Below are 24,703 nucleotides of genomic sequence, written 5' to 3'. Positions count from 1 at the left end.
TACATTATTCGCTGTTACAAGCGGCCCTCTGATGGCAGCCATAACTGCGATGTGGCCCTGAATGAAAACGAGTTTGACACTCCTGCTCTAAATGGATTAGGATTTATAACAGTGCCAATGGAAAGATGCATTTCAATCGAAGGTTGACAGTGAAACAAAACCATGTAAATCTTGTTCTGTATTTGAAAAATTAAGCTGATATTTTTGAATGATTTGGGCCGGCATGGCCGGCTACAAACTTGAGGTTTGCTGTTTCGAATCCAGCTTCCGCCATCCTCGTCACTGCCAGTTCCACCCACATTGGTGGTAATGTAGCTTACATGTAGATAATGGGTTTCTCAATGTAAATTCTACATCAAAGTACTGGCACTCGCAACTTTATTTGGTCCCATAATTAGTTATTTGGCAGTCAACCTCAATAAAAAGCACAGAGACTGAGTCACCAACGCTTGGGATTCCCGCGGAATGTTTTGCAGGCAAACTAGTTTTTTATGCACAATGTTTGGCCGTATGATAACTGAACATTTAATGGAAAATTTTCATTCAAAACTAAAGCATATGAAAAGTGGGGCGTTCGGAAACCAAGGCTTGCGTGTCTGTCAAAGGCAAAGTTTATAGATTTGTATTTGCTATGCTGAGCGAGGTAACAGAACCCCTGAAAAAGTGTTTTTGGGGGTTTATTTTAGGTTAGTAGGGGAGGCTCCAACAAGAACATTTCCTCTGAGGGGGGACCATTTAACATCATGTGTGTCAGTTCAAACTCAATTTTCTAATCTCGCTACTAAACTTAATTAGTTTTAATTAGATGAGTGTTTACTGTATCTTTTTTCATTTCAATGTTTTTAGGCACCGTTCCAAGAAAGTGAACTAATTGCAAGAAGGAGGGAATTCCCGGAAATAACTGTTCAACCTTGAATTGGAAATTACGTAGTTGTAATGCTTGTTAAGCTGACTTGTTAAGCCGGTTTTATTCGCCCACAAATTTTAAGTGTCTTTCAGTATAAGTAACTGCATAACAGTTCATTCCGTGGCATTAAATAAATAAAGTATGCTATTTCATGCTTTCCCACTTTGTCTGTTTATTCCAAATGCTTCAAAATAAAACTGACCTTTCTTGAAGGCTAATTAGTCAAGAAGAATCATGAGCAATTCCATTTAAGGAGATACAAAACAAACACTTCCAATATTAATGTCAGAAACAACTGGAAATATTTGATGCATCACATAGTATCGTATTTATCTTCGGAATAAACTGAAACTGAACTGAACAGAACATTCTCTCTTTGAGCCTGAGCATGTTTTCCTTTATGAATATGGTATCTTGCTGGCACGATGAAGAAATATAAAGTATCTCTTTGACTTTTACCGTGTACAGTGTGTTGGTTGTATAAAGCATAAATAGTTGTACGGGCATGTCGAGTGGAGCTGGTGGTGCTGTGACCTTATCAGCGTACCATAATGGAGCATTTTGTTTTGATAGAAGCAGCGGGCGTGTATGAATCAATGCTGTGTTGGCAGTCATTGTTGATCTACTCTGACGCTCATTCATCCTCAACTGAACGCTCTTTATTGTCGTCTACTGGCTTTAACTCAGTTCTGTTCACTTCATCACTACTTGAACATGACCCCTATTTATGATCTGCCAATGTTAGTCAATGAGCCACTGATGGATAAGAAACATTTCATGCATTGTGTTGGTCAGCTGGGGTAGACTCCAGCGTACCCAGAACAGGGTAACATTAGAAAACAAATCATTTTCCGTTTTGTTTTTTTAGGTAATTCTGGGATGTTAAACAAAAACAATGCTAAATGCTGAACTAACAACTTCATTTGTGTCTGTGTAATTTATAAATATACCAGTAGATGGCGGTAAACACTGACAAATGTTTCTTCCGTCATCTTCAGCATTTAGCACCATTTCTGCTGTCTCATGCTATAGAGCATCAATACAGGGAAGTTACCAACATGGCATAACCATTTTGAATTTTGACAATACAGTTGGAACATAAAGTCAAACACATTATGTTATAATATGATTGTCTACTGTGGCTCTATATGAGGGGCAAAAGTGTTGCACCTTAAACTCAAAACTAGGAAATCAACTTTTGATGTTTTAAAAGAAACATCAGTGTATTTTAAATATAATTAAGTGCACAGACATATTGTTAGGGTAAAAAACCTGCTACCCAAGAATGTACAACAATTATTCTCAACAAAAGAGGAGAAATATAACCTTAGAGGAAAATGTAATTTAAAACATTTGTATGCTCGTACAACACTAAACACCTTTAGCATATCTGTATGTGGCATTCAATTATGGAATGGATTGACCAAATAAATCAAAAAAAGCACCAATATGATTAAGTGTAAGAGACTGTTCAAATTGAAAGTGTTCACAAAGTACACAGAACAAGAATTATGACAAACATCTTGAACCCTTTTTTTTGTATTTTTTTTATATTGAGACAAATGTTATTTATGTATTTAATATTTGTTTGCTTACTATGGTATATTATTCATTTATTATTTATTTGTTCACTGTTCTGTTACAGAGAACAAGGAATGTGGATAAAATTGCTATGGTATGAAAAGCGGTAAGATTTTTTCAGCTCTGCTTCTTCGTACTCCTTTTCGGACGTGCTGTAATGAAACAGCTGGAAATGTGTGATGCATTATATTGTATAGTATGCATGTTAGAAATAAACTGAACTGAACTGAAATATATTTATGATTTACTCAAGTAATTATTTTGAATAAGTTATAAATTTTTGGATCATTAAATTAGTTTTAGGGAAGGGCGATATGGCCTAAAATCTATATTGCGATATATATTGCAGCCTCTCGTGATAACACTATAATAATAATGGATTGGGTTTATATAGCGCTTTTCTAGACCCTCAAAGCACTTTACAGAAAGAACTGAAAACCTATCATTCATTCACTTCACATTCAAACTGTGATGGTGGTAAGCTACATTTGTTGCCACAGCCGCCCTGGGGTAGACTGACGGAAGCGTGACTGCCAATGTGCGGACCACCAAACATTCATTCACATTCATACACTATATGAGCAGCACCAGGAGCAAGGTGGGTGAAGTGTCTTGCCCAAGGACACAACAGCCGTGACTAGAATGGCGGAGGCTGGACTCGAACCTAGAACCCTCAATTTGTTAGTACGGCTGCTCTACCTTCTGAGCCACACCTTCCTATATATTACAATACATCATTAGTAAAATAAATGATAATATAAATATTTCAAAACAAGTTACAAAGACTCCTAATTTAGCTGCAGACGTTTGCGGTAACATGTTGCGTCATTTCCACCAATCCACCCATCCATTCATCCATCCATCCATCTTCTTCCGCCTATCCAAGGTCAGGTCGCGGAGGCAGCAGCCTAAGCAGAGAAGCGCAAACTTCTCTCTCCCCAGCTACTTCGTCCAGCTCCTCCCGGGGGATCCCGAGGCGTTCCCAGGCCAGCCGGGAGACATAGTTTGTGTCCTGGGTCTTCCCTGTGGCCTCCTACTGGTCGGGCGTGCGCTAAACACCTCCCCAGGGAAGTGTCCGAGGGGGCATCCTGACCAGATGCCCGAACTACCTCATCTGTCTCCTCTCGATGTGGAGGAGCAGCGACTTTACTTTGAGCTCCTCTCGAATGACAGAGCTTCTCACCCTATATCTAAGGGAGAAACTTTCGGCCGCTTGTACCCGTGATCTTGTCCTAAGGTGAGGATGGAAACGTAGATCGACCCGTAAATTGAGAACTTTGCCTTCCAGCTCAGCTCCTTCTTCACCACGACGGACTAATGCATGGTCCGCATCACTGCAGACAGCGCACAGATCCGCCTGTCAATCTACATTTCTGTTAAAATGTAGTTAGCACTTATTATTCTGTTGTTTCAATACTTTACATTAGTTTTGGATGATACTACAAATGTGGGTATCGATCCAATACCAAGTAGTTACAGGGTAAGTATTGGTTATACCAAGCTGATGACAATTTTCAAGATCACCGAATGATTAAAATTTTGATCTGAAATATAATCACACAAAAACTCAGGATGGCAGTGTAACAAAATTAATTAAACATTTAAATTATTTCCTTATTCCTTTTTATTACATCCAAAATGTATAGTACAATAAATTGTGCAACATATTTTAAACAAAAGCATAAACCTGGGATTGGTTCTTATTTCCAAATACGACAACAAAAATATTTGGTGATAATAAAAATGATCGATCTAATCAATGTAGTATCGATCATTAACTGTTACTATAGTTGGTGTCATTACTGTCGATATCTGTATCAATCTGCCCACCTCTGTTTACAATGTATTTTAGTGGTTTGCTTAGCTTTTTTGTATCCACTGTGTGTATTGTAGCATGTTTAGCTATTCCTCATCCTCTAGTCCTCGAGTAGTATTTTTACTTGTAAGAAACATAGTTTATTTTCCACCATGGAGGCAAGAATTAGTGATTTAGGAGCTACTTTGTACTGTGATGGGACATTAGCCGCTAGCAACGATGCTAGATTGTGTTGAGGACACCATCGTTTGCTTGCCGCTGTCAAATTTAAAGGGACACAGCTAGAATGTGCCATCAACATGTATTATCGTGACATATCGATAGTGTTAAAAGCTCTATCAACGGCCAAATTTATATCGTATCGTATCTCGTCTATATCGCACGCCTCTAATTACGTATGTCCGCCGTTTCGAAAGGACTTTAACATCTTTGGCTGGCATTATCAACTCATTCTGTTTCATTATGGTGCAGTCTAGCAGTGATATGGTCAAACGACTTCACCAAGTCAGCTCCACTCTCATGTTTTTTAATCATTTATTTCTTTAATTCAATTAATATAATTTGCTTCTTGTTAGTACTTTTTATGACACTCACTTTCTTTGTTCCCATGGTTGGAAAAACAAAGTCATTTTGATACCTAACTATTAATTTATGCCGAGTCAGTTTTGGTGGGATTTCACTGTGGCCAACTAGCGCTGTAGAAGCTCGTAACACAAAGTTTTGCTCGTAACCTAAAGCATTTACAATTAACCAAGAGACTGCTTGTATCCTGAAAACACTTGTAAACTGGGGCACTCGTATCCTGAGGTACCACTGTATTGGACAAAGTAATAATTTCAACATAAAAATACAATTATTACATAGACTTATATGAGCCAAATAAAGTCAATCATGCAAAATAAGTAAACAAAAGCAGGTTTTTGCCTCGAAAGCCTACCATGGGACCTAATACAATGTGGTAAAAACATAAAAATATTCAGTATTAATTTGAGAGGTAATGTCTCAATCAAACAACAAAGTACAATTCTTAGTCCTTTCAATTCAATTATAGTATATTTTTCTTCCTCTCATTGTAAGGTAGTTCTCTTAATCCTTTGTTAAATATGTTTTTTATCAAATCAGAGTAAAGTTGAAAGAAAAAGCAAAACCCAAGCTCGGAGTTCATCCTTGGATACCTAAAATTAAGGTAAAATTAATGTGTTCTGCGATTATGCCGATGTCATGTATGACGACAGTCATTTTTGGGGTAGGTGTTAAAAAGTCAAAGAAAAAGCAACATTCAACTCAGGCAGGCAGGCAAGACAAGTGTTCAAAAACTTGGAGGCATTTGTTTCCACTAAGGGATCCAAATCGTACAACTTTAATGTCATTCAAATCCCAAAGTTGCAGTTTAAGACTATGTTTCTCGCATGCACCACGATTCGGATTAGGTCGTCACAGTACAGTCTTGAAAAACAAACCCTGATGATGTCACCTGTGTTTCCCCTGCGAAGACTGTAGGCAGGATGGCGATAGCTGCATGAATACGGTGATGTCATAGCAGTGCCGCTGAACTTACAAGGGGGAAAAAGTGGTCAGTCAGCATTTCAATGTTCTTTGTTATAATTGGTTTTACGACAAGACAAGCATCGTTGGTTGTGTTTTCCCGTCCCATTCCTGTTCAGAAAGTACCACTGCAGTAATGTGTCCAAAAGTGTTACACTACATATTTGTTTCTGTGCTTTTAATTTTTAGGCCAAATATTGTCAACTGCATGAGAACTTCACAGGATTTCTCCGCGATATTTTGAATGTCTCACGTCACAACTTTACCAAGTCCAAGATTTGCAATGTGTTGAGTGAACAGCGATAATTGAAAAAAGCAGCCAAAACTGTTTTTTTTTCAAATGTAAGAATTCTGTATTCAAGAAATTGGAAGATTGAAAGACTCCTGACCAATTGCAGCAGTGTAGGCGTGGTCAAGGAGGAGGCTGCAAAAGGAGAAGAATACAGATTTAACCAGAACGATTAAGTATTTTATTAAAAGTAACACACTGTACTATAGTGACTCACTTGAATGATTTTAAAAGCCGATCTGACCTTTTTTTTATATAAATGGTAACAGGGATTGGCAATATCGCCTAAAATCTATATCGCGCTATATATGGCAGCTTCCTGCGATGACGATATATATCTTAATATATTATTTGGCATATACATGATAATGTAACCATTTCAAAACAAGTTATAACGGCTCCTAATTTGGTTATTGACAAATGCGGTAACATATTGCATCATTTTCCGTTGTTTTATATTCCCAAAACTATTCTTAATCTACTTGCTTATTTATGTTAATGGCTGGTTACGTTCTGTTTTAACATGGTTCTATTTACTCTTCTGTTAAAATGTAATAAGCATTTATTCTTCCTTTCTTTGGATTCTTTACATCAGTTTTGAGCAACTCTACAATTTTGAGTATCGATCCAATAAAAAGTAGTTACAGGGGCAGTATTGGTCATTATAACAATGCTGATACTGGTACTTCAAGATCTTTGAATGATCACATTGTTTATCCCTAATAAAATCAGACAAAAACACAGGATGGTGCTGTAACAACATCAATTAAATATTTAAATGATTTCCTTATGTACTTTTATTACCTACAATATATTGAGTAAAATAAATTAAAGGGTGAAAAATAAAGCATAAACAAAAACTCCAATTGATTCTCATTTAAATAATTACTTTTTCCCCTTAAACTCCTCCTGTGTTTAGGGACTTATTTCTAAAACAAAACAAAAATAAAAATGACCCAAAAAAAATGATACTGACGCTATACTTTGTGTCGTTACTGTTAATATTTGTATCAATCCGCCAACTTTGTTTACATTCAGGAGTTCAAGCTTAGCGGTTAGCATGGCATATTGTATCTTCCTATGCCAGGGGTGTCTAAAGTGCGGCCCGGGGGACATTTTTTATTGGCCCTCAGCTTAATGTAAAAATACAATTAATTCATTACTAATGAAATATATAATTAGATATTCCACTCTTTTGCTTTTTCATCTCTATCACAAAGTTAAGATGTGGGTGTTTTGTCTCGATAGCTCACCCAAAACCTACAATGGATTGGTTTTAGCTTCTTTAATGTACAAAATGTAGTGGAAAAGGTTTGTTCACCAGTGTCCCACACCATACACCACACACCATATGTCTTACGATGTGTAAGGTAACATGTTTAGCTATTTCTCGTCCTCCAGTGATAAATCTACTTATAAAAAACTTACTTAATTTTGCCACCATGGAAGCAGGAGTTAGTTAGCCGCTATCTCGCTATTGAGTACGCAGCATTGCCTTAAATCATACTTGCCAACCCTCCAGAATTTTCCGGGAGACTCCCGAATTTCAGTGCCTCTCCCAAAACTCTCCCGGGACAACTATTCTCCCGAATTTCTCCCGATTTCCAGCCGGACAACAGGCACGCCCCCTCCAGATCCATACAGACTGAGTGAGGACAGCCTGTCGTCACGTCCGCTTTTCGTCCATATAAACAGCATGCCGGCCCAGTCACGCTAAAACATCTACGGCTTTTGGAGAGTGCACAACTGCACACACAACAAGAAGGAGACGACCCAGAAGAACGAAGAAGAGACAGTCATGGTGACGACGAGTAAGAAGAAGAAGTACGCTTGCAAGTCATCAGAGAGGGTGTTGAGCATGGTTAGAAAGATAGTGACAGAGAATAGAATGAGGATGGACAATTCAACCCTAAACTCACTCCTTTCCTGCAAATTCAATTTCAAAGATGCTGCCCATACCTGTGATCTTTCAAAGGCTGTGCTACTGGCTGCAAAGCATTGCACTTTTAAATTCAATTATGAGTAGAGGAGTGTTATGTGTGTGTATAAGTGTAAATAAATGAACACTGACATTTAAGTATTCCTTTTATTTTGATATATATATATATATATATATATATATATATATATATATATATATATATATATATATATATATATATATATATATATATATATATATATATATATAGCTAGAATTCACTGAAAGTCAAGTATTTCTTTTATATATATATATATATATATATATATATATATATATATATATATATATATATATATACACACAGTATAAGAAATACTTGAATTTCAGTGAATTCTAGCTATAAATATACTCCCCCTTAACCCCGACCCCGCCCACCTCAACAACACCCCCTTCCCCAACCTCCCGAATTCAGAGGTCTCAAGGTTGGCAAGTATGCCTTAAATAGTCGGTCGTCCATCTGCCGCTGTGAAGTTTGCATGCATTATCACGATATAACAATAGTATTAAAAGTTTTATCATCGCCCAAATTTATACAATTTAAATCGTATACCTATGGAAACAATAAATACTACGCAAAGGGTTCCCCTCCTTCTGGGCATGCAGGCAAGGCATTTGTCAAACAAGCTTGCAAGGGAAATGAGAATGTGCATCAGAAATTAAACAATAAGCCACTTTCGAATTGTATGTATAAAAATGTGTATATAACGCAAACTGACTCTTGTTTGAATGCACTACAATAATGCTGATTGGCATCAACAAAGTAGTGCAATACAAAAAAAAACAGTGAGCAGGGCTGGGTCTGTCCCAGCCTTTCCACACGTGTTTCCTGACCACACTGCGTTGCTTCCCTTCCTCCTGACTTCCATTGTGTGCTTGTTTCCAGAAATCTACTGTATTCACTTTTACCTAAACTTCAAACTCAGCTCGCTTGCCACTTTGAGGACGGAACTTTACAAAGAAAACTATAACTGTTATTTTTCTCCTCACCGTCTTGAAATCAGGGACATTCCCGTTGCAAAACGTGAAGGTGTTTGTTGATTACTCATCTATCGCCGGTGGTATCAGCATCCTGCGTGGGATCAGATATATCTCTTAGATCCACATGAAGCTTGAGCATTAGTCCTTTCCTTCTGACATGGACTTGTTGGCCACCAATTACCACAAGGCCATTCTTAGTAGGTGATCTAAACAGGCGAGGAGCACAGGCAAGCCATCACAGTACAGAGCTGGTGTTTTTCTCTCCGTTTTTTCTCCAATATAAAGACACTTGGGCGGACAATGAAACGCCGGCGCAAGTACCGGTTTTGGGGACGGAAAGGTAAAAACGCAAAGATGTGTCTTCTCTGCTGTTATGGTAAGATTCCTAGGCCTTGTTTTAAAAAAAAAAGTGTAAATATATTTTGTGTTGTTTGCTTTAATGTCCAATGTTTCCTTCATTTGCCTTTCTGCTGCTGGTCTCGCTGATCAAACCAATGAGAGCTGACCAAAACAAAGTGAAATTACCATTCCTGTCATTTGTGTTTCTGTGCCAAAGTTTTGTTTTCTGCAGTGCTACAGCTGTGAGTTGACTACTAATGTGTTTGGCAAAAAAACTCATCAGAATAGTCGAATTATTGAGCTGTACAACTCGTTTCCATGTGGACCAGCTTGCCACTGCGGAGCAATGAAGCACAGTGCTAGGGGGCACGCTGGGTAAAAAAGCAGTTTTGTCTTTGGAGGCCTGGGAACTGTTCCCCTTTAACAGTTTTTTTTTTCCAACCACTCAGACCTTTTGGCCACTGTTACCCAACTGTTTGTGTGTTGTGTGTGTTTATGTGCAATGTTAAAGGGCACGTATATGCATGGATGTGATGTGTGTTGCAACATGCACCTTTCTTACGGTAGGCTGTATTGTTCGAGAGCTCCAACGCGTTCCCTCCTATTTAAAGAGCAAAAGAGAGGAAACACTGTGAAGTATTCTACATTCGTTTTCACTGGGAGGAAGGAAAAGGCTGGGAACAGCAGCCAGCTCTAGTCCTTTCACCATGGTTATTGTTCCTAACGTGGGAGTGGGTGTCACATGTTCAAACGACACCACCATGTCACAATGAACTTTTAATGATGTTTGAAGAGTTGCGAGGCCTTTAATTAGTTCTGCAATCAGAAATAACTCAGCCCATACCATTAGGCCTGGACGGATATACAATAAGTCAATTAAAGGCCTACTGAAATGCGATTTTCTTATTTAAACGGGGATAGCAGGTCCATTCTGTGTCATACTTGATCATTTCCCGATATTGCCATATTTTTGCTGAAAGGATTTAGTAGAGAACATCGACGATAAAGTTCGCAACTTTTGGTCGCTGATAAAAAAGCCTTGCCTGTACCGGAAGTAGCAGACGATATGTGCGTGACGTCACCGGTTGTGGAGCTCCTCACATCTGCACATTGTTTACAATCATGGCCACCAGCAGCGAGAGCGATTCGGACCGAGAAAGTGACGATTTCCCCATTAATTTGAGCGAGGATGAAAGATTTGTGGATGAGGAAAGTGAGAGTGAAGGACTAGAGGGCAGTGGAAGCCATTCAGATAGGGAAGATGCTGATATTCAGCTGGGAATGACTAAAACAGTAAATAAACACAAGACATATATATACTCTATTAGCCACAACACAACCAGACTTATATTTAATATGCCACAAATTAATCCCGCATAACAAACACCTCCCCCCTCCCGTCCATATAACCCGCCAATACAACTCAAACACCTGCACAACACACTCAATCCCACAGCTCAAAGTACCGTTCACCTCCGTAAAGTTCATACAGCACATATATTTCCCCAAAGTTACGTACGTGACATGCACATAGCGGCACGCACGTACGGGCAAGCGATCAAATGTTTGGAAGCCAAAGCTGCGTCACGGTACCGCATCTGCGTATCCAACTCAAAGTCCTCCTGGTAAGAGTCTCTGTTGTCCCAGTTCTCCACAGGCCAATGGTAAAGCTTGACTGTCATTTTTCGGGAATGTAAACAATGAAACACCGGCTACGTGTTTGTGTTGCTGCAGCCGGCAGCTAATACACCGCTTCCCACCTACAGCTTTCTTCTTTGCTGTCTTCATTGTTCATTGAACAAATTGCAAAAGATTCACCAACACAGATGTCCAGAATACTGTGGAATTTTGCGATGAAAACAGACGACTTAATAGCTGGCCACAATGGTGTCCCAAAATGTCCTCTACAATCCGTGACGTCACGCGCAGGCGTCATCATACCGAGACGTTTTCAGCAGGATATTTCGCGGGAAATTTAAAATTGCACTTTAGTAATCTAACCCGGCCGTATTGGCATGTGTTGCAATGTTAAGATTCCATCATTGATATATAAACTATCAGACTGCGTGGTCGGTAGTAGTGGGTTTCAGTAGGCCTTTAACCGAACAATAAAAGACAAACTCTATAGGACACAATAACTAAAACTAAAGCAAAATCTACTATTTATTATTCATTTAGGTAATTCTTGCGGCCAAGTAATGTTTGCTACGCACTGCTCACAGAAAATCCATGGCACGCATAAAATAAAATCCAAACTCCTAACAAAATGAACACATAACAATTTATTCTGTAGGATTTTGCAACGCAACTCTGCGAGGTGACAACAAACAGCCACGACAGATAAAACAATGTTCAACAATTCTAACATCTGTCGAGACATTTTCAGGAGTGCAGGAGGTACATCGATCACTTTTCTTAGCATAACTGTTTATTGTCGGCCGTAGCCACTCTAAAAAACATTAGTATAAAAGTACTATGCCCCTACTCTTCAGGGCGCAGCCTGTGGTCTTCAGGCCAGGGTCTTCTAAAATTCTCCAAAACTCGTTTTAAAACCCCTGGCGACCTGGCATTCCAGGCTATAGCTCCCAGACTCTGGAACAACTTGCACCAGTCCCTCCATGATCTTGACTGTGTTGAAACTTTTAAGAAACATTTGAAAACTTCTCATTTTAGTAATGCTTTTAGTCAATGCACCTTTTAACTATCAATTTTAATCCACGTTCCCATCCTCACCTATGGTCATGAGCTTTGGGTTATGACCGAAAGGACAAGATCACGGGTACAAAGGGCCGAAATGACTTTCCTCCTCTGTGTGGCGGGGCTCTCCCTGAGAGATAGGGTGAGAAGCTCTGTCATCCGGGAGGAGCTCAAAGTAAAGCCGCTGCTCCTCCACATTGAGAGGCGACAGATGAGGTGGTTCGGCACGTCCGAGGTGGTTCGGCACGTCCGACCAGTAGGAGGCCACGAGAAAGACCCAGGACACGTTGGGCAGACTATGTCTCCCGGCTGGCCCGGGAACACCTCGGGATCCCCCGGGAGGAGCTGGACGAAGTGGCTTGGGAGAGGGAAGTCTGGGCTTCCCTGCTTAGGCTGCTGCCCCCGCGACCCGACCTCAGATAAGCGGAAGTGGATGGATGGATGGACGTTTATATTCATATGTATCCACTGTTACAAGCAGTCTCCCATGGGGCAGCCATAACTGCGATGTGGCCCTCAATGAAAACGAGTTTGACCCTCCTGCACTGGATGTCAGTAATAATTGATTGGACAAACTGATTCAAAAACATTGTCATTTAAATGATTTATTTCCAGTTATTGTAATAGTACAGAAAGTTGTTCAAGTTTCTTGCCACCTAAATGGAAAAAGAGAAATGTCCTCTACTTCTTAACTTTCGGATTTTTGTACTTCTTTGCTCACCACTAACCCCGCACTGCGGAATAGCAGTGCAGCAACACTTGGAGGTGCGGAAGTCGTCCGTGAGTTACAACTGGCCCCCAAAACATGACTTAAAAACATTTTAATTCAAACAATCGATATTAAAAGGGCTGTTTGCAACCTTTACATAGATGCCTTGAGGGCACTAACTTTCCAATGTGTTTTAAGCATTATATCTTGCCCTCTTACAGCTTTTAGCATGTAATTGCGTGACTATGCATGTACGTAAAACCCACATTAGCTTTGTGTTTTGTTAGCTAATGATTGCAATTTGTAGCGAACGTTAGCTCTCATTGAATTGTGTGTATTGCAACAACAAAATAACTTCAAATTGTTAGTTGTTTCTGTGGGATTGATTTTGTGTATGTACACAAAGTAAGTGTGGATAAGAAGATGTTTAGTGACAAGCCTGAAGGACAGACCAATTCCCCGGAACGACGAGCAATTTTTAATTGAGAAAATTACAGACATTTAAAAAAATGTATGTTCTGTTAGACCTTAATGGTATGGTGGTGTTCTTGTTACACTTTTGTGGTTTGAACATTTTTTATTTTGAAATAAAATGTTTACTTTGGTTTAGGCTGCTAATTGGGACCTACATAGCTTCAAGACGACATTTTAATATTTTATATCCTCCTTCATGATAGCCAACGCAAGCGAACGTATTATAGAATGTAACTGCACGGTCCTCTCCAAAGCCGTATTGATTGTTCTCAGCATGCTAGTTGAATCCATTACGTCCTGCAGGGCGTAAAAAATAATTCCAAAGCCATAAAGACTGCTGAAAAATGGCCATTACTGATATATATTTTTTTCATGTTACTGCTTTAAACCTCATCTTCCTCATCCTCTTGTGATCCTCTAATTGGTCCTAATGCAGCCTCAGGGCAGTCTCACCCATCAGTGGTGTGTGAATTGTGTCAAAGTATGATTGAAGTAAAAGAATAAAGGGCACATTAGTTCAGTTTTGTGTTGTCTGCCTGGGGGCTCGTTTTTTCACTGGCTGTGATCCTTTTTGCAGGTGGACGTGTAAAATACAGTTACAGATTGACAGCTCATTGCACAGCAAATACAAGTTACAGTTTGCTGGTAAATAACGCTTTATAGCTTTTTTCAGTGCTTGACTTGATTGAAGCTTGGTTGTCAGATCGGTAAAGTCAGTTCAAGCTTGATTGCTAAATGCATCAAATATTCATGTGAAGGGAAATAGTAAATCTAATTAGGCACGTTGATTTTAGACATTAAAGGCCTCTGCAGAGCATTTATTTAAATAGATGAAGATGATGAGCTACTGCATTGTGCACCAGGGTGCAACCCACAGAGCACATAAAGTGGAACGTACAGTATTGTTCTGTATTTGCTTATAGTAGTTCATTAGAATGATGTCTGTATGATTGAGCATCTATCGTTAAATGTGGTGAATTGTCTTTTGTTTTGTCTCTGTGATTGTTGCAAGGAAGGATGAGAAAGACAAGGCTGCTGATGAAAGCATCCAAGCATCTCCAGATACTCTTCAAGCCTTGTCAATAAATGAACGGGTGAATGCGCTTGCTTATCGCTGCTTAGGTAGAGATTGACAGCAGGAAAGGCGTGGGTGTATGTGTGTCCCAGGCTGATCACAGGAGCCAATCCGGTGCAGGCTGTGTCTGTGATGCGGGGGCAGATGCTTGCCAGACGCACCGCTTTCCTGCCTGCCGTCAGCTGTTCCCTGCTGCTGCTGCCTGTGTGTTTGTGTATCGGTGTGTGCAGAGTCAGACAACACTAATCATTTATCATTGACCCTCATAATGAGCTGGAGAGAATATGAAAAAATGGCTGGAGCAGAGTGTGTGCATGATGTCACATCATGATGTACCTGGGCGTGTGCATGCAAATTAACCGGTGTGGTTTTAATTAATGATGCGTGTTGGAGACCCTTGCTTCTCATGCTTATAAAGACTTGGTAAGCAATAGCCCAGAGCCACGCTGCTGCCCTCCTCCCATCACCTCAGGCACAAGATAGAAAAAGATGGAGGGGAGTGATGTTGGTGTTATCGAGACAGACAAGGTAGCGAAGGGGGAGGGAAACACCAGCTGTAAACCAAAGGTGTCAGAAAGCATGCGAGAAAGAAAATGTTCACATTTAGGTGTTATAAATGCCAGAAAACAGGACTTGAATAACAAGAGTGAATATCAGCACTGTCCAATAAGAAGCATGCATCTTAAAAAAAAAAAGTATTTTACACTTTTGAAAAAAAACAATTATATGAAAAGTGGGGCATACAAAAATCAAGGTATACTGTGTGTATGTTAAATTGGAGATGCACACATTATTACCGCTCCAATGTATTCTTCATACATAAGGGTAAAATTGAAGGCTGCATTACCCTTTTGTTTTGTATTGTGCATGCTGCAAATAATAGAAGAGGCTTGATGTGTGTGCTTCAGCATGATGGTGACAAGGTTTTTATATCAGCCTATAACTTTCTGGATGCAAACAGACCCATTATCCATGTTCAGTGTTCCATTTGAGACAATGAGTCATCCTGTTGCCAACAGTCAAATACTGCACTGGTTTATAAACTCAGGTTTGATTTGCAGTCATCACATGTTTTTGTTGTTGTTTTGCACAGATTACCACAGTAAGGCCACTGCAATTGTTGTATATGTCAGCAATTTAAAGAATGACTCATGTAGCAATTGCAACACAGTAAAAGTAGCACTTAATTGTAGATCCAACATAGCGCTGTATATATAAAAAAAAAAAAATTAGTTAAAATAATGTATGACGTGTTTAACCTTTCAACCTAAAGCCGCTTGCTATATTTGGCATGGCAGGATATTCACACCTTTTTGTGATTACAAGCATGTACCTGTATGTGTATGTATGGCAGTGTTATGTGACCTATGTCCTGACCTGTGGTGCTTATGGCTCTGCACTATATGTACCCAGGAAGTAACTGTTTATTTTCTCTGTATAATAACCATGTCCTGTCTGTAGTTTACCCACTCACGCACACACACACACACACGCATGAAACTCATCACACTTTGGACAATGTTGAAATCTGGATGCAGTTAGTACTCTTCCGGTCATTAAATAAAGTGTATTGTAATAAGGCCTGCACAAACTCAAACTGTGTGTGTGTGTGTGTGTGTGTGTGTGTGCGCGTGCATGTGTGTAAGTGTGTGTCAGTGTTTCTCATTCATTCATTTATTTATGGTGACCCGCTACATAAAATTTGGACAGCCACAAATGGATTTGGCACTACCTTGTCTGCCCTTGCTGATTAACACATTGTAACACACCTGCTCTGCCAGAGTATGAAGGATGGAGCAGGAGGGATCAGTGTTGCCAATTTAAGGACTTTGTTGTTATATTTAGCGAGTAATCAGACTGCCCTAGAAACTTTTTTTTTTTCAAAAAAAGCGACTATCGCCAAAAATCTACTGAAGAGACTTTTGCAAACTCTGACATAACAAGCAGGCATTGCTCTTCTCACCGAGCAGCGAGTGCCGCTGTAGGCCCCTCCCCTATTTATAAGCACAAACAGCTGGTTCTCTCTTTTAACAAAAACTCAGAAAAGAAACGAAAGAAAAATTTGATAAGAAGTTCACATTTGATCTTTATTTTTTTATGTTTTTCACTAACTTTTTGCAAATGCGTCGTGGCTACCTATGCAAATTTGACGTCCATGTCATTGTATCCATAAGCCCTTTTTCCAACTTTTACAGGAACTTTCCTATTTACCCTGGTAGATTAAATGCTCCCTTGTGTTCCCACCAAAAACTACCTGGGTAAACAAAAAGCTCCACCAGTAACTTATTTGGTCCCAAGTGGCTATGTGAGACTTTTGAAAGTTTCCCAAAAACCTTTGAGGGACAGGCTGGGCTGTCAAACGCTGATTGGTTGAACACAGTTGAAGTGTTTCTAAAACATTCTATTTGTAATTTTCAGCCGAAATTACATTAATATTGAGGACAACTTGTTTATTTCTTATATTGCAGGAACTTTTTTGGGCGTCTTTGTGTGGAAGAACGTGGATCAGTGAAACGATTTTACAGTGTTTTTACTCTGCCTTTGTGTTTAATCTAGACCTGGGCCGATATTTGATAAGTCATTTAATCAAACTATAAATAAAAATGAACTTGATAACATTGCCATGAGCTTGCGTTGTTACAGGCTGCAAGAGCAGTTCCTCTTTGCATTGGTTTCAGCAGTTGCGGGCATTTGTACTACGTGCACATCAACCGTAATGATAACCTGGGTAAAACTCCCGACGGTTAGTATTATCATGACATCACATTAACCTGAAGTAAAAAGAACTGATTACTCAATTTGAATCTATTAAAAAAAAACATTCTAAAACTTTTACAAATGAACATGGAAGAAGATAAACATATTTAAACACACAAATAAAATAATACGGCTCTTATGAAGCCAAAACAATATTTATTATTTCATCTGCCAAGGAAGTATATTGTATGTCTATTTAATTTTAGTTATTAAAAAGAAAATGCAACTTGGTAAAAAAGATTTTAGTGTGTGTATATAAGTACTTTTTGAACACATTCAACAATTCCGCATTAATAATGATAACCATGATAATATTATTTATTGTTTTTGTTGTGTAGGTCTATTTCAGGGTCCCCCACACCCTCCTTAACAGAGACAGAACCCATTGTATTGCTTTTGTTTATAATTAGTAATCAAGTGCAAAATTTTGCTAACAGACAAAGTTTATTTTATTTTAATTTTTTGTTTGTTTTATTTACCTTGACATATTAAAACGTTTAAATTCCAATGTTAAAACATACGAGAAATATAAGTTTATTGCATTTGAAAGGGTATACTTTCATTATTATTATGTAGTATCATTACATCAGTGGTTATTTTGGTTTCAAAATAAGGTTGACAGTAATATTGTTTATCGGCAATAATTTGTAGGTCAATATACCGTCAAGCAATATTTGTTATCAGTTGAAACTAGTTCTCAGTTTGAAGCTGTTAATTAATTTTACAAACTTCATTTTTATACAAGAAGCTACAGTACGAAAATTGTAGAGTATTGTTTTGTATTTACATAGTAATATAAAGTATTCAGCTGGACTTCGAAGCGGCGTGTCCATGGCTGTTCAACAGGTCTCGACGACCTTGTTGATGGGGTATACATGTGGAAAAGAAAAGGCAGTTAACGAGTTGAGCGAAGGTAAATCACATCTAATAGTAACTATTTACTTTGTTACAAGCTGTAACAGTAGTCAGAGACACCACATTTGTGTAGTTGTTAGCCTCCGAAGGCTAGCAGGCTAACACTTAATCTGCTGTCACCGTGAGATAAAGATTGACATTTAGTATTTATCTATTATTTACAGCTGAAATGGACTTTGAGGATTCTCCTGAAGTACATAAATTCATTATTTACCGAGGGGACAACTTTCTTACCATTGGACACTGTTGACAAAAGCTAAACTTTTTATGTAAAATGTTGTACACTTTTAAATCAAATTGTTTTGTATTGTGTTGCTTTGTATTCTATTTTCTTAAACTTTCATAAAAGACATCTGACCTAATTTTGTCAGTATATTTACATGGCATCAATGTAGAAATATACTGTAGCAGTATACTCACCACTTTGTCATCAAAGACTTAAGCCTAAACTGTGAAAAGTGGTGGAAACACAAACCACACAGGTCTGCGGTAATCTAGAAGTTACTCACAGTTTCAGATCACTAAAGTTGTTGAAGTTTGTTTGAAAAGGGCCTAAAGTGTATACCTCGTGCACCCAGTATGAGATACTGAGCAAGTATATTCACTTCCGATTGTGCTTATCTTAATATCCACTTTTAAGGCTTCTTATTTTGGGGGAGCAAGTATTGCAAAAAAGCAGAAGAAAAAGCAAAATAAACATTTGATGCTCGCTAAACTAAGGCCTCATGCGGTAGATAAGGTCTCTTGTAATTTGCTGATGATGTCATTCATGATCAAAACTCTTCAAACTCAGTAGTTTAAAAGTGTATATTAATTCTAAATTGTAGAACTATAGGCACCCATTTAGAACAAGAATGGGTTGTCATATATTTGAGAGAAAGTCAAGAAAAAGAAAAACCTTGGATGGAAAAAGCAACAATAGAATACAAAAGGTCACCAGACTTTTTAGGCCTCTTTCTTGTGTTCCTCTTTCTGCATATTTTACAATATGTGCTCCTGTTTAGAAGCTCACATATTTTTCTTGGAAGGAACCTATAAAACAATAATCTGATCATTTTAGGCCATGTCTACACTAAGTCGTTTAACCCCTTAAACAAATAATTATTTAGCCTAAGCCCCGTTTCAGCCACACTAAACCAGCGTTTAAGGTCCCCCTCCTCGGACAAATTTTTGCGCCGTGTATTTCTTGAATCTCTGGCACTTAGTTTTGTGTGGACTCATTGATCGTGACGAATCCCGTCCCGGGACGGGACGTCACGTAGCTCAGTCATTAGGCGCAGATAGGGAAAGCAGGAAAAACAATGGACCGCGCTCCAAGGTGTAATAAAGTTCAAAACAAAAGGTATAATCCAATGAATAACTTTACTGAGAGATTTGAGCAGGGTACAAACACATGACGAACACTTTTACGACCAACCGGAAACATAGCAACCAGGCTAGCAACGCACCTCCTTTACGGCAGCTGTCGCAACTTAAAGCAACCGCAGCACATAGTAAATATATATGACATCTCTCTTTTTTAACTTTTGTTTTTCTTTCCTTGTAAACAAAACAAAATCACACTTATGTGTTGTCTGTCTAATTATAAATAATGCAGACGAGGCGTGTTGGCTGAGTTCTTGACGTTTACTTTCACAGCGTGCTCATAACCTCATTCTCAGCTGCCGGTGGTGACATGCAACAACACTTTTCGGGGCTACCGCGCATGCTCGTCACTCCCGTTGCATGCTGGGTAGTGTAGTTGTTATTTTCCCTAGCTCATAACATCACATCTTTTCCCCTATAAAGAAAGATTTTAACTCAATAAAGTGTATTTCTTTTTTTAGCTTTAACTTTTCATATTTTAGCATTGTAACCACATTTGCAAACAACTTTTCTCTTCATAGAATTTTCTTTCAATAAAGAAATAAAGTGCAAAAATTTCAAAGCATCATAGCAAACAGTTACAGTATGTCAAATAGCAGCAGAAGTGCACTTTTTGGAGAGCTGTATTATTTTAAGTTTTGTGCCCATGGGACTGATTTTATTTAACACTATATTATTATTTATAAATCTATAGTGATCACAGAGACAGCTTGTTTTTGTGTTACTGTATATATTTGTTTTTCTGAAAAGTCCCACTTAATATACTTTGGGTTACAACAGTCAATATTTTTTTTTTTTTTTTTTTTTAGGGGGGTAACAGTCAATATTTATTTATTTATTAGATTTTATTTTTTTCTTATACAATAAAAGTGAGCTTTTGTTAAACCAAATATTGTGTTTTTTTTTCCATATACAACAACCTATCTGGACTCGATAAGAGAATCGATAAGGAATCGGTTCGATAAGAGGATTCGATAATAGGCTCGAACTCGATAATTTCTTATCAAACATCATCCCTAGTGAGGAGTGTCCTGACCAGATATCTAGATCCCTATATTGATTGTTGTCAAATGTTCTTTGTCACATTGTTTACGTGTCTAATAAAGATTTGATTAATTTATGATTGCTCAGGTGTGATTCACTACAATAGAGCCCCACAGCACACTGGATTACAGTTAATTTAAATACCACAACACTTGATATTGTTCAGATAAATTACATTTAAGAACTTGCACACAAAGCAACACTGGAGATGACTATGACGTGCGCATTTTCCGTGCATGCGTACTAGGAGGGGGGCGGGGATCTTAAACGGTGGCATTGTTGTGTGTGGACACGGATATGATTAGGTGGGATTTACCCTGGATAACCTTAGCCAGCTTAGTGTAAACGGGGCCTTAGTTTGTCAGATCATCTACGACTCTGATATGTTTGCTGACTTTTGACATAAACCTCTGAAGTTGACTAATGGTTTTCATCAAATAGATCAATTCTTTATCATCCCTCTCCCCGTGCCTCTCTTTTGTCAGACGTCCCTTGCCTTCCCTCGGGAGGGGGGTTGTTTAGTGTGGGGCTTCACATCGTCTTTGCACTATGGCCAGCAGCAGATGAGTGCGGCCATTGGCTTCCTCCCATCACACTGACCCTCCCCTCAACCTAAACAATGGGACTGATTGTCCAAGCGACACACACACAGAGGGGGGCTTTGCTCTACTTGTTGGCTGAGTGGCGCTCCCCCAACATATGCCCCATCTCCGCTGGAATGTGATTATCTTCCGTCGCTGTGGAGAGGAAGGCAGAGCGTTGCGGGAAGCATAAAATAAAAGAGAGAGAGAGAGGGTTAGAGAATTTGGAGAGCAAGAGGAGAGATTGAGCAAAAGGGTGAGTCAGTGTGTCACTGAGCCGGCAATTGAGAGTAGGGAGTGACGGAAGGAAACGAGGATGCGACCAACGCAGCCGGGCGGCGGTTTATCAGCAGCCTGAACCTGCCACCGGCTTTGCAAGAGATGTGGAGGAACCTTTATTAGGGTGGGACAGCGGGGCTGTATTTTCCTCACTGACTTGTGTAACTGGACACAACCTCCACTCAGGTTAGTGCTTCCTTCTTCTAACACTGGTACCATGTGCCCAATAAACCGGAGGACCTTGGGTAGACAGGGGTGAGACATCCTTTGCTGAGGCTGATGGTTAATGAAGGGAGGAGCACACACCAGTCTGTGTATATGCTTTAAGGTGTTAGTGGAGGAGACTCTCAGCTGCAGGGAAATGGGAGAGGCTACTGTTGTTGATTCCACTTGTGTTCGCCTTTAATGGAGTAATCAGCCTCTGTCGTCTACTTTGAGCTGTGGGAAAATATGCAAGGGTGAGTGTTTGTGTGCAAGCAAGTGCATGTCTGTGTGTGCGTGTGTTTGTGACCGTGTGTATGTCTGTGTTCACTGTAGCCTGCTTTTTCTGAGGGGAGTTTAAACAAAACTGATGTAAAGTCACCTTCTCATCAGCTGTGCCAAAAAAATAGACGCTAGATATAATCTTATAAAGAAATAAAACAATGTTTTTAAATGTTTTGCTACAAGAGAATGTCAGAGAAGTGATATGTGTCATTTTAAATAAAAATGCTCAGGTTGATAATACACTGACTTGCTGGTGGACCAAGCTGGAAAGCTATAATGTTGTTTGTGTGTTAGCACAAGCACCAACGCAAACATTCCTATTCAGAGTTGTGTGCCATTTTTTGAATTTTACAATATGCGAAAATTAAAATAGGGCTGCAATGATTATTAAATTGAATAGATTAATTCGATTACAAAAAAAAGTATATTGATATGATGGGAATAATTTTTAACAAAAATTGATCAAATCCCGACCGCATTGAGTGCCTGGAACTTTAAATATGTGATCTTAGTTTCCGCACGTCCATTGCAATGAACATGAGCATGAATTTTGATGTCTATTTTACTGTTTAATTGGTTTTACCCTTTAAAATCGTTTTTAATCATATTTATTTTTTATATTGTTTTTGTATTGGTTTTCTATTCACTTATTCTTTGTTTTTATTCAGTCATTGGTGTAGCATAATATTGTTTTTAATATTGTTTTTAACATGGCTGTGCAGCACTTTGGAAACATTCTTGTTGTGTAAATGTGCTATATAAATAAAGTGGATTGGATTGGATGAGAGCAGCGATGTGTGGGTGCCCTGATCTGTGTGGCAGCAAACAGCGAAAACTATTTTCCCTAAAATGTGTATTAAAGCCATAAAGTTAAAGTTAAAGTACCACTGATAGTCACACACACACTAGGTGTCGTGAACTTACTCTCTGCGTTTGACCCACCCCCTTGTTCCACCCTCTTGCAGGGGAGCAGTGAGCAGCAGCGGTGTCCACGCTTGGCAATCATTTTGGTGATTTGACCCCCAATTCCAACCCTCGATGCTGAGTGCCAAGCAGGGAGGTAATGGGTCCCATTTTTATAGTCTTTGGTAAGACTCGGCCGGGGTTTGAACTCACGACCTACCGCTCTCAGGGCGGACGCTCTAACCACAAGGCCACTGAGCAGGTCCAAAAGGTGTGTTTATGCGATTACTAGATTAATCTAACAAACTAATCGATAGATTACTCGATTACTAAAATAATCAATATCTGCAGCCCTAATAAGAAGGCATTTTTATTTGTTGTTGATAAATAGAACTGTTCTCACAAAAATGCGAGCAGTAAGATAGAACAAGATTTGATAAAATGGTCATATATACCCAATGGGGTGTATGCTTTTTTTCATGACTGTAAATGACCCAAAAGTTGGGCTCACCATGCTTTGGAATACTTGCTAGCATACATGTAATATGTACACTACCGTTCAAAAGTTTGCGGTCACCCAAACAATTTTGTGGAATAGCCTTCATTTCTAAGAACAAGAATAGACTGTCGAGTTTCAGATGAAAGTTCTCTTTTTCTGGCCATTTTGAGCGTTTAATTGACCCCACAAATGTGATGCTCCAGAAACTCAATCTGCTCAAAGGAAGGTCAGTTTTGTAGCTTCTGTAACGAGCTAAACTGTTTTTAGATGTGTGAACATGATTGCACAAGGGTTTTCTAATCATCAATTAGCCTTCTGAGCCAATGAGCAAACACATTGTACCATTAGAACACTGGAGTGATAGTTGCTGGAAATGGGCCTCTGTACACCTATGTAGATATTGCACCAAAAACCAGACATTTACAGCTAGAATAGTCATTTACCACAATAGCAATGTATAGAGTGTATTTCTTTAAAGTTAAGACTAGTTTAAAGTTATCTTCATTGAAAAGTACAGTGCTTTTCCTTCAAAAATAAGGACATTTCAATGTGACCACAAACTTTTGAACGGTAGTGTATGTCCTCAAAATTATACAATCATTAGACAGATGAACTTCGCACCGCAATGTGGAGACTGTCAAAAAGAATAACAGCACAAGCAACACAGCAGTAGTGCACGTTTTGCATAATTTCCACCCTTTTGTGTCCAACGGTTTACAAGTGGAAGACCTGGCTTACACAAACTAATACATACAGTCTTTTGACGATTATTTATTTGGATATAAAGTCAGGGCTGAATATATATCACTACTATTACTAGATTTTGCTGATACATAGATTGCATTCCTTGCACACTGCACATATTCAATCAGCAGTTATTCTGGGTCATTGCTGCACATTGTTGAATGTACACAATGTACACCATCTGATATGCAGCTCCTCTATAACAAGGTGCCTTACTGAGGTGGTTCCCTGTGGCTCAAATTGCAACAAATCCAAAAGAACACCCGGGGGTTCTGATTTACCATTAGAGAGAGGCTTTTATCGGCACAGCTATAAACTAACTGCATGGAGACTACACGTTTTCTTGCCGTGGCAGGTTTTTTTTTTTTCACAACAGCTTTGATCCGAAGGCCGTACAGTCTTACACATGTCATTGCAACAATAAGCCATATGTCGACATAATGGCTCGTCTTTAATGAACAACGTATGTTGGGTTGCATGCAAGTTTGTGATTTTAATGAGCCATAACATGTTCTGCTCATTGCCTCCTCACTGTGTTCACTGATGTTGCTGTGTTGTTCACTGAGGAAATAGTCAAGTTTTGTGCAGGGAAACATGGTGAGAAGTGTGAAGTGTGTGCATATTAAAAAGAGAACACGTTCTCTAATGTGAAACTAAAAGGAGGAAGTGCAAAGAGCCCTATTGCAGTAAATCTTAATTTGCATGCAAGTTGAGCTGATGATTTAGCAGCCATCAG

General features: G+C 39.0%; 1 protein-coding gene across 4 annotated transcripts in view; it reads left to right on the top strand.

Moving 5' to 3' along the window:
- fgd4a (FYVE, RhoGEF and PH domain containing 4a) overlaps positions 1-24,703 on the top strand; it is a 132,207-nt gene that overhangs the window by 5,054 nt on the left and 102,450 nt on the right. Inside the window, exon 1 of one of the 4 annotated variants that reach the window (XM_062036209.1) lies at positions 22,845-22,881. The exons of the other annotated variants lie outside the window; for them this stretch is intronic. Coding sequence (XP_061892193.1) covers positions 22,860-22,881 — 22 coding nt within the window. The 5' untranslated portion in view covers positions 22,845-22,859. Of the gene's footprint in view, positions 1-22,844; positions 22,882-24,703 lie in introns of those variants that run through there. 4 annotated transcript variants of the gene reach the window in all.

Source organism: Entelurus aequoreus, linkage group LG24, assembly GCF_033978785.1.
Source record: "Entelurus aequoreus isolate RoL-2023_Sb linkage group LG24, RoL_Eaeq_v1.1, whole genome shotgun sequence".
Taxonomy (NCBI): Eukaryota; Metazoa; Chordata; class Actinopteri; order Syngnathiformes; family Syngnathidae; genus Entelurus; species Entelurus aequoreus.
Note: the sequence above shows the minus strand (reverse complement) of the source record. Positions and strands in the feature narration are given on the sequence as shown.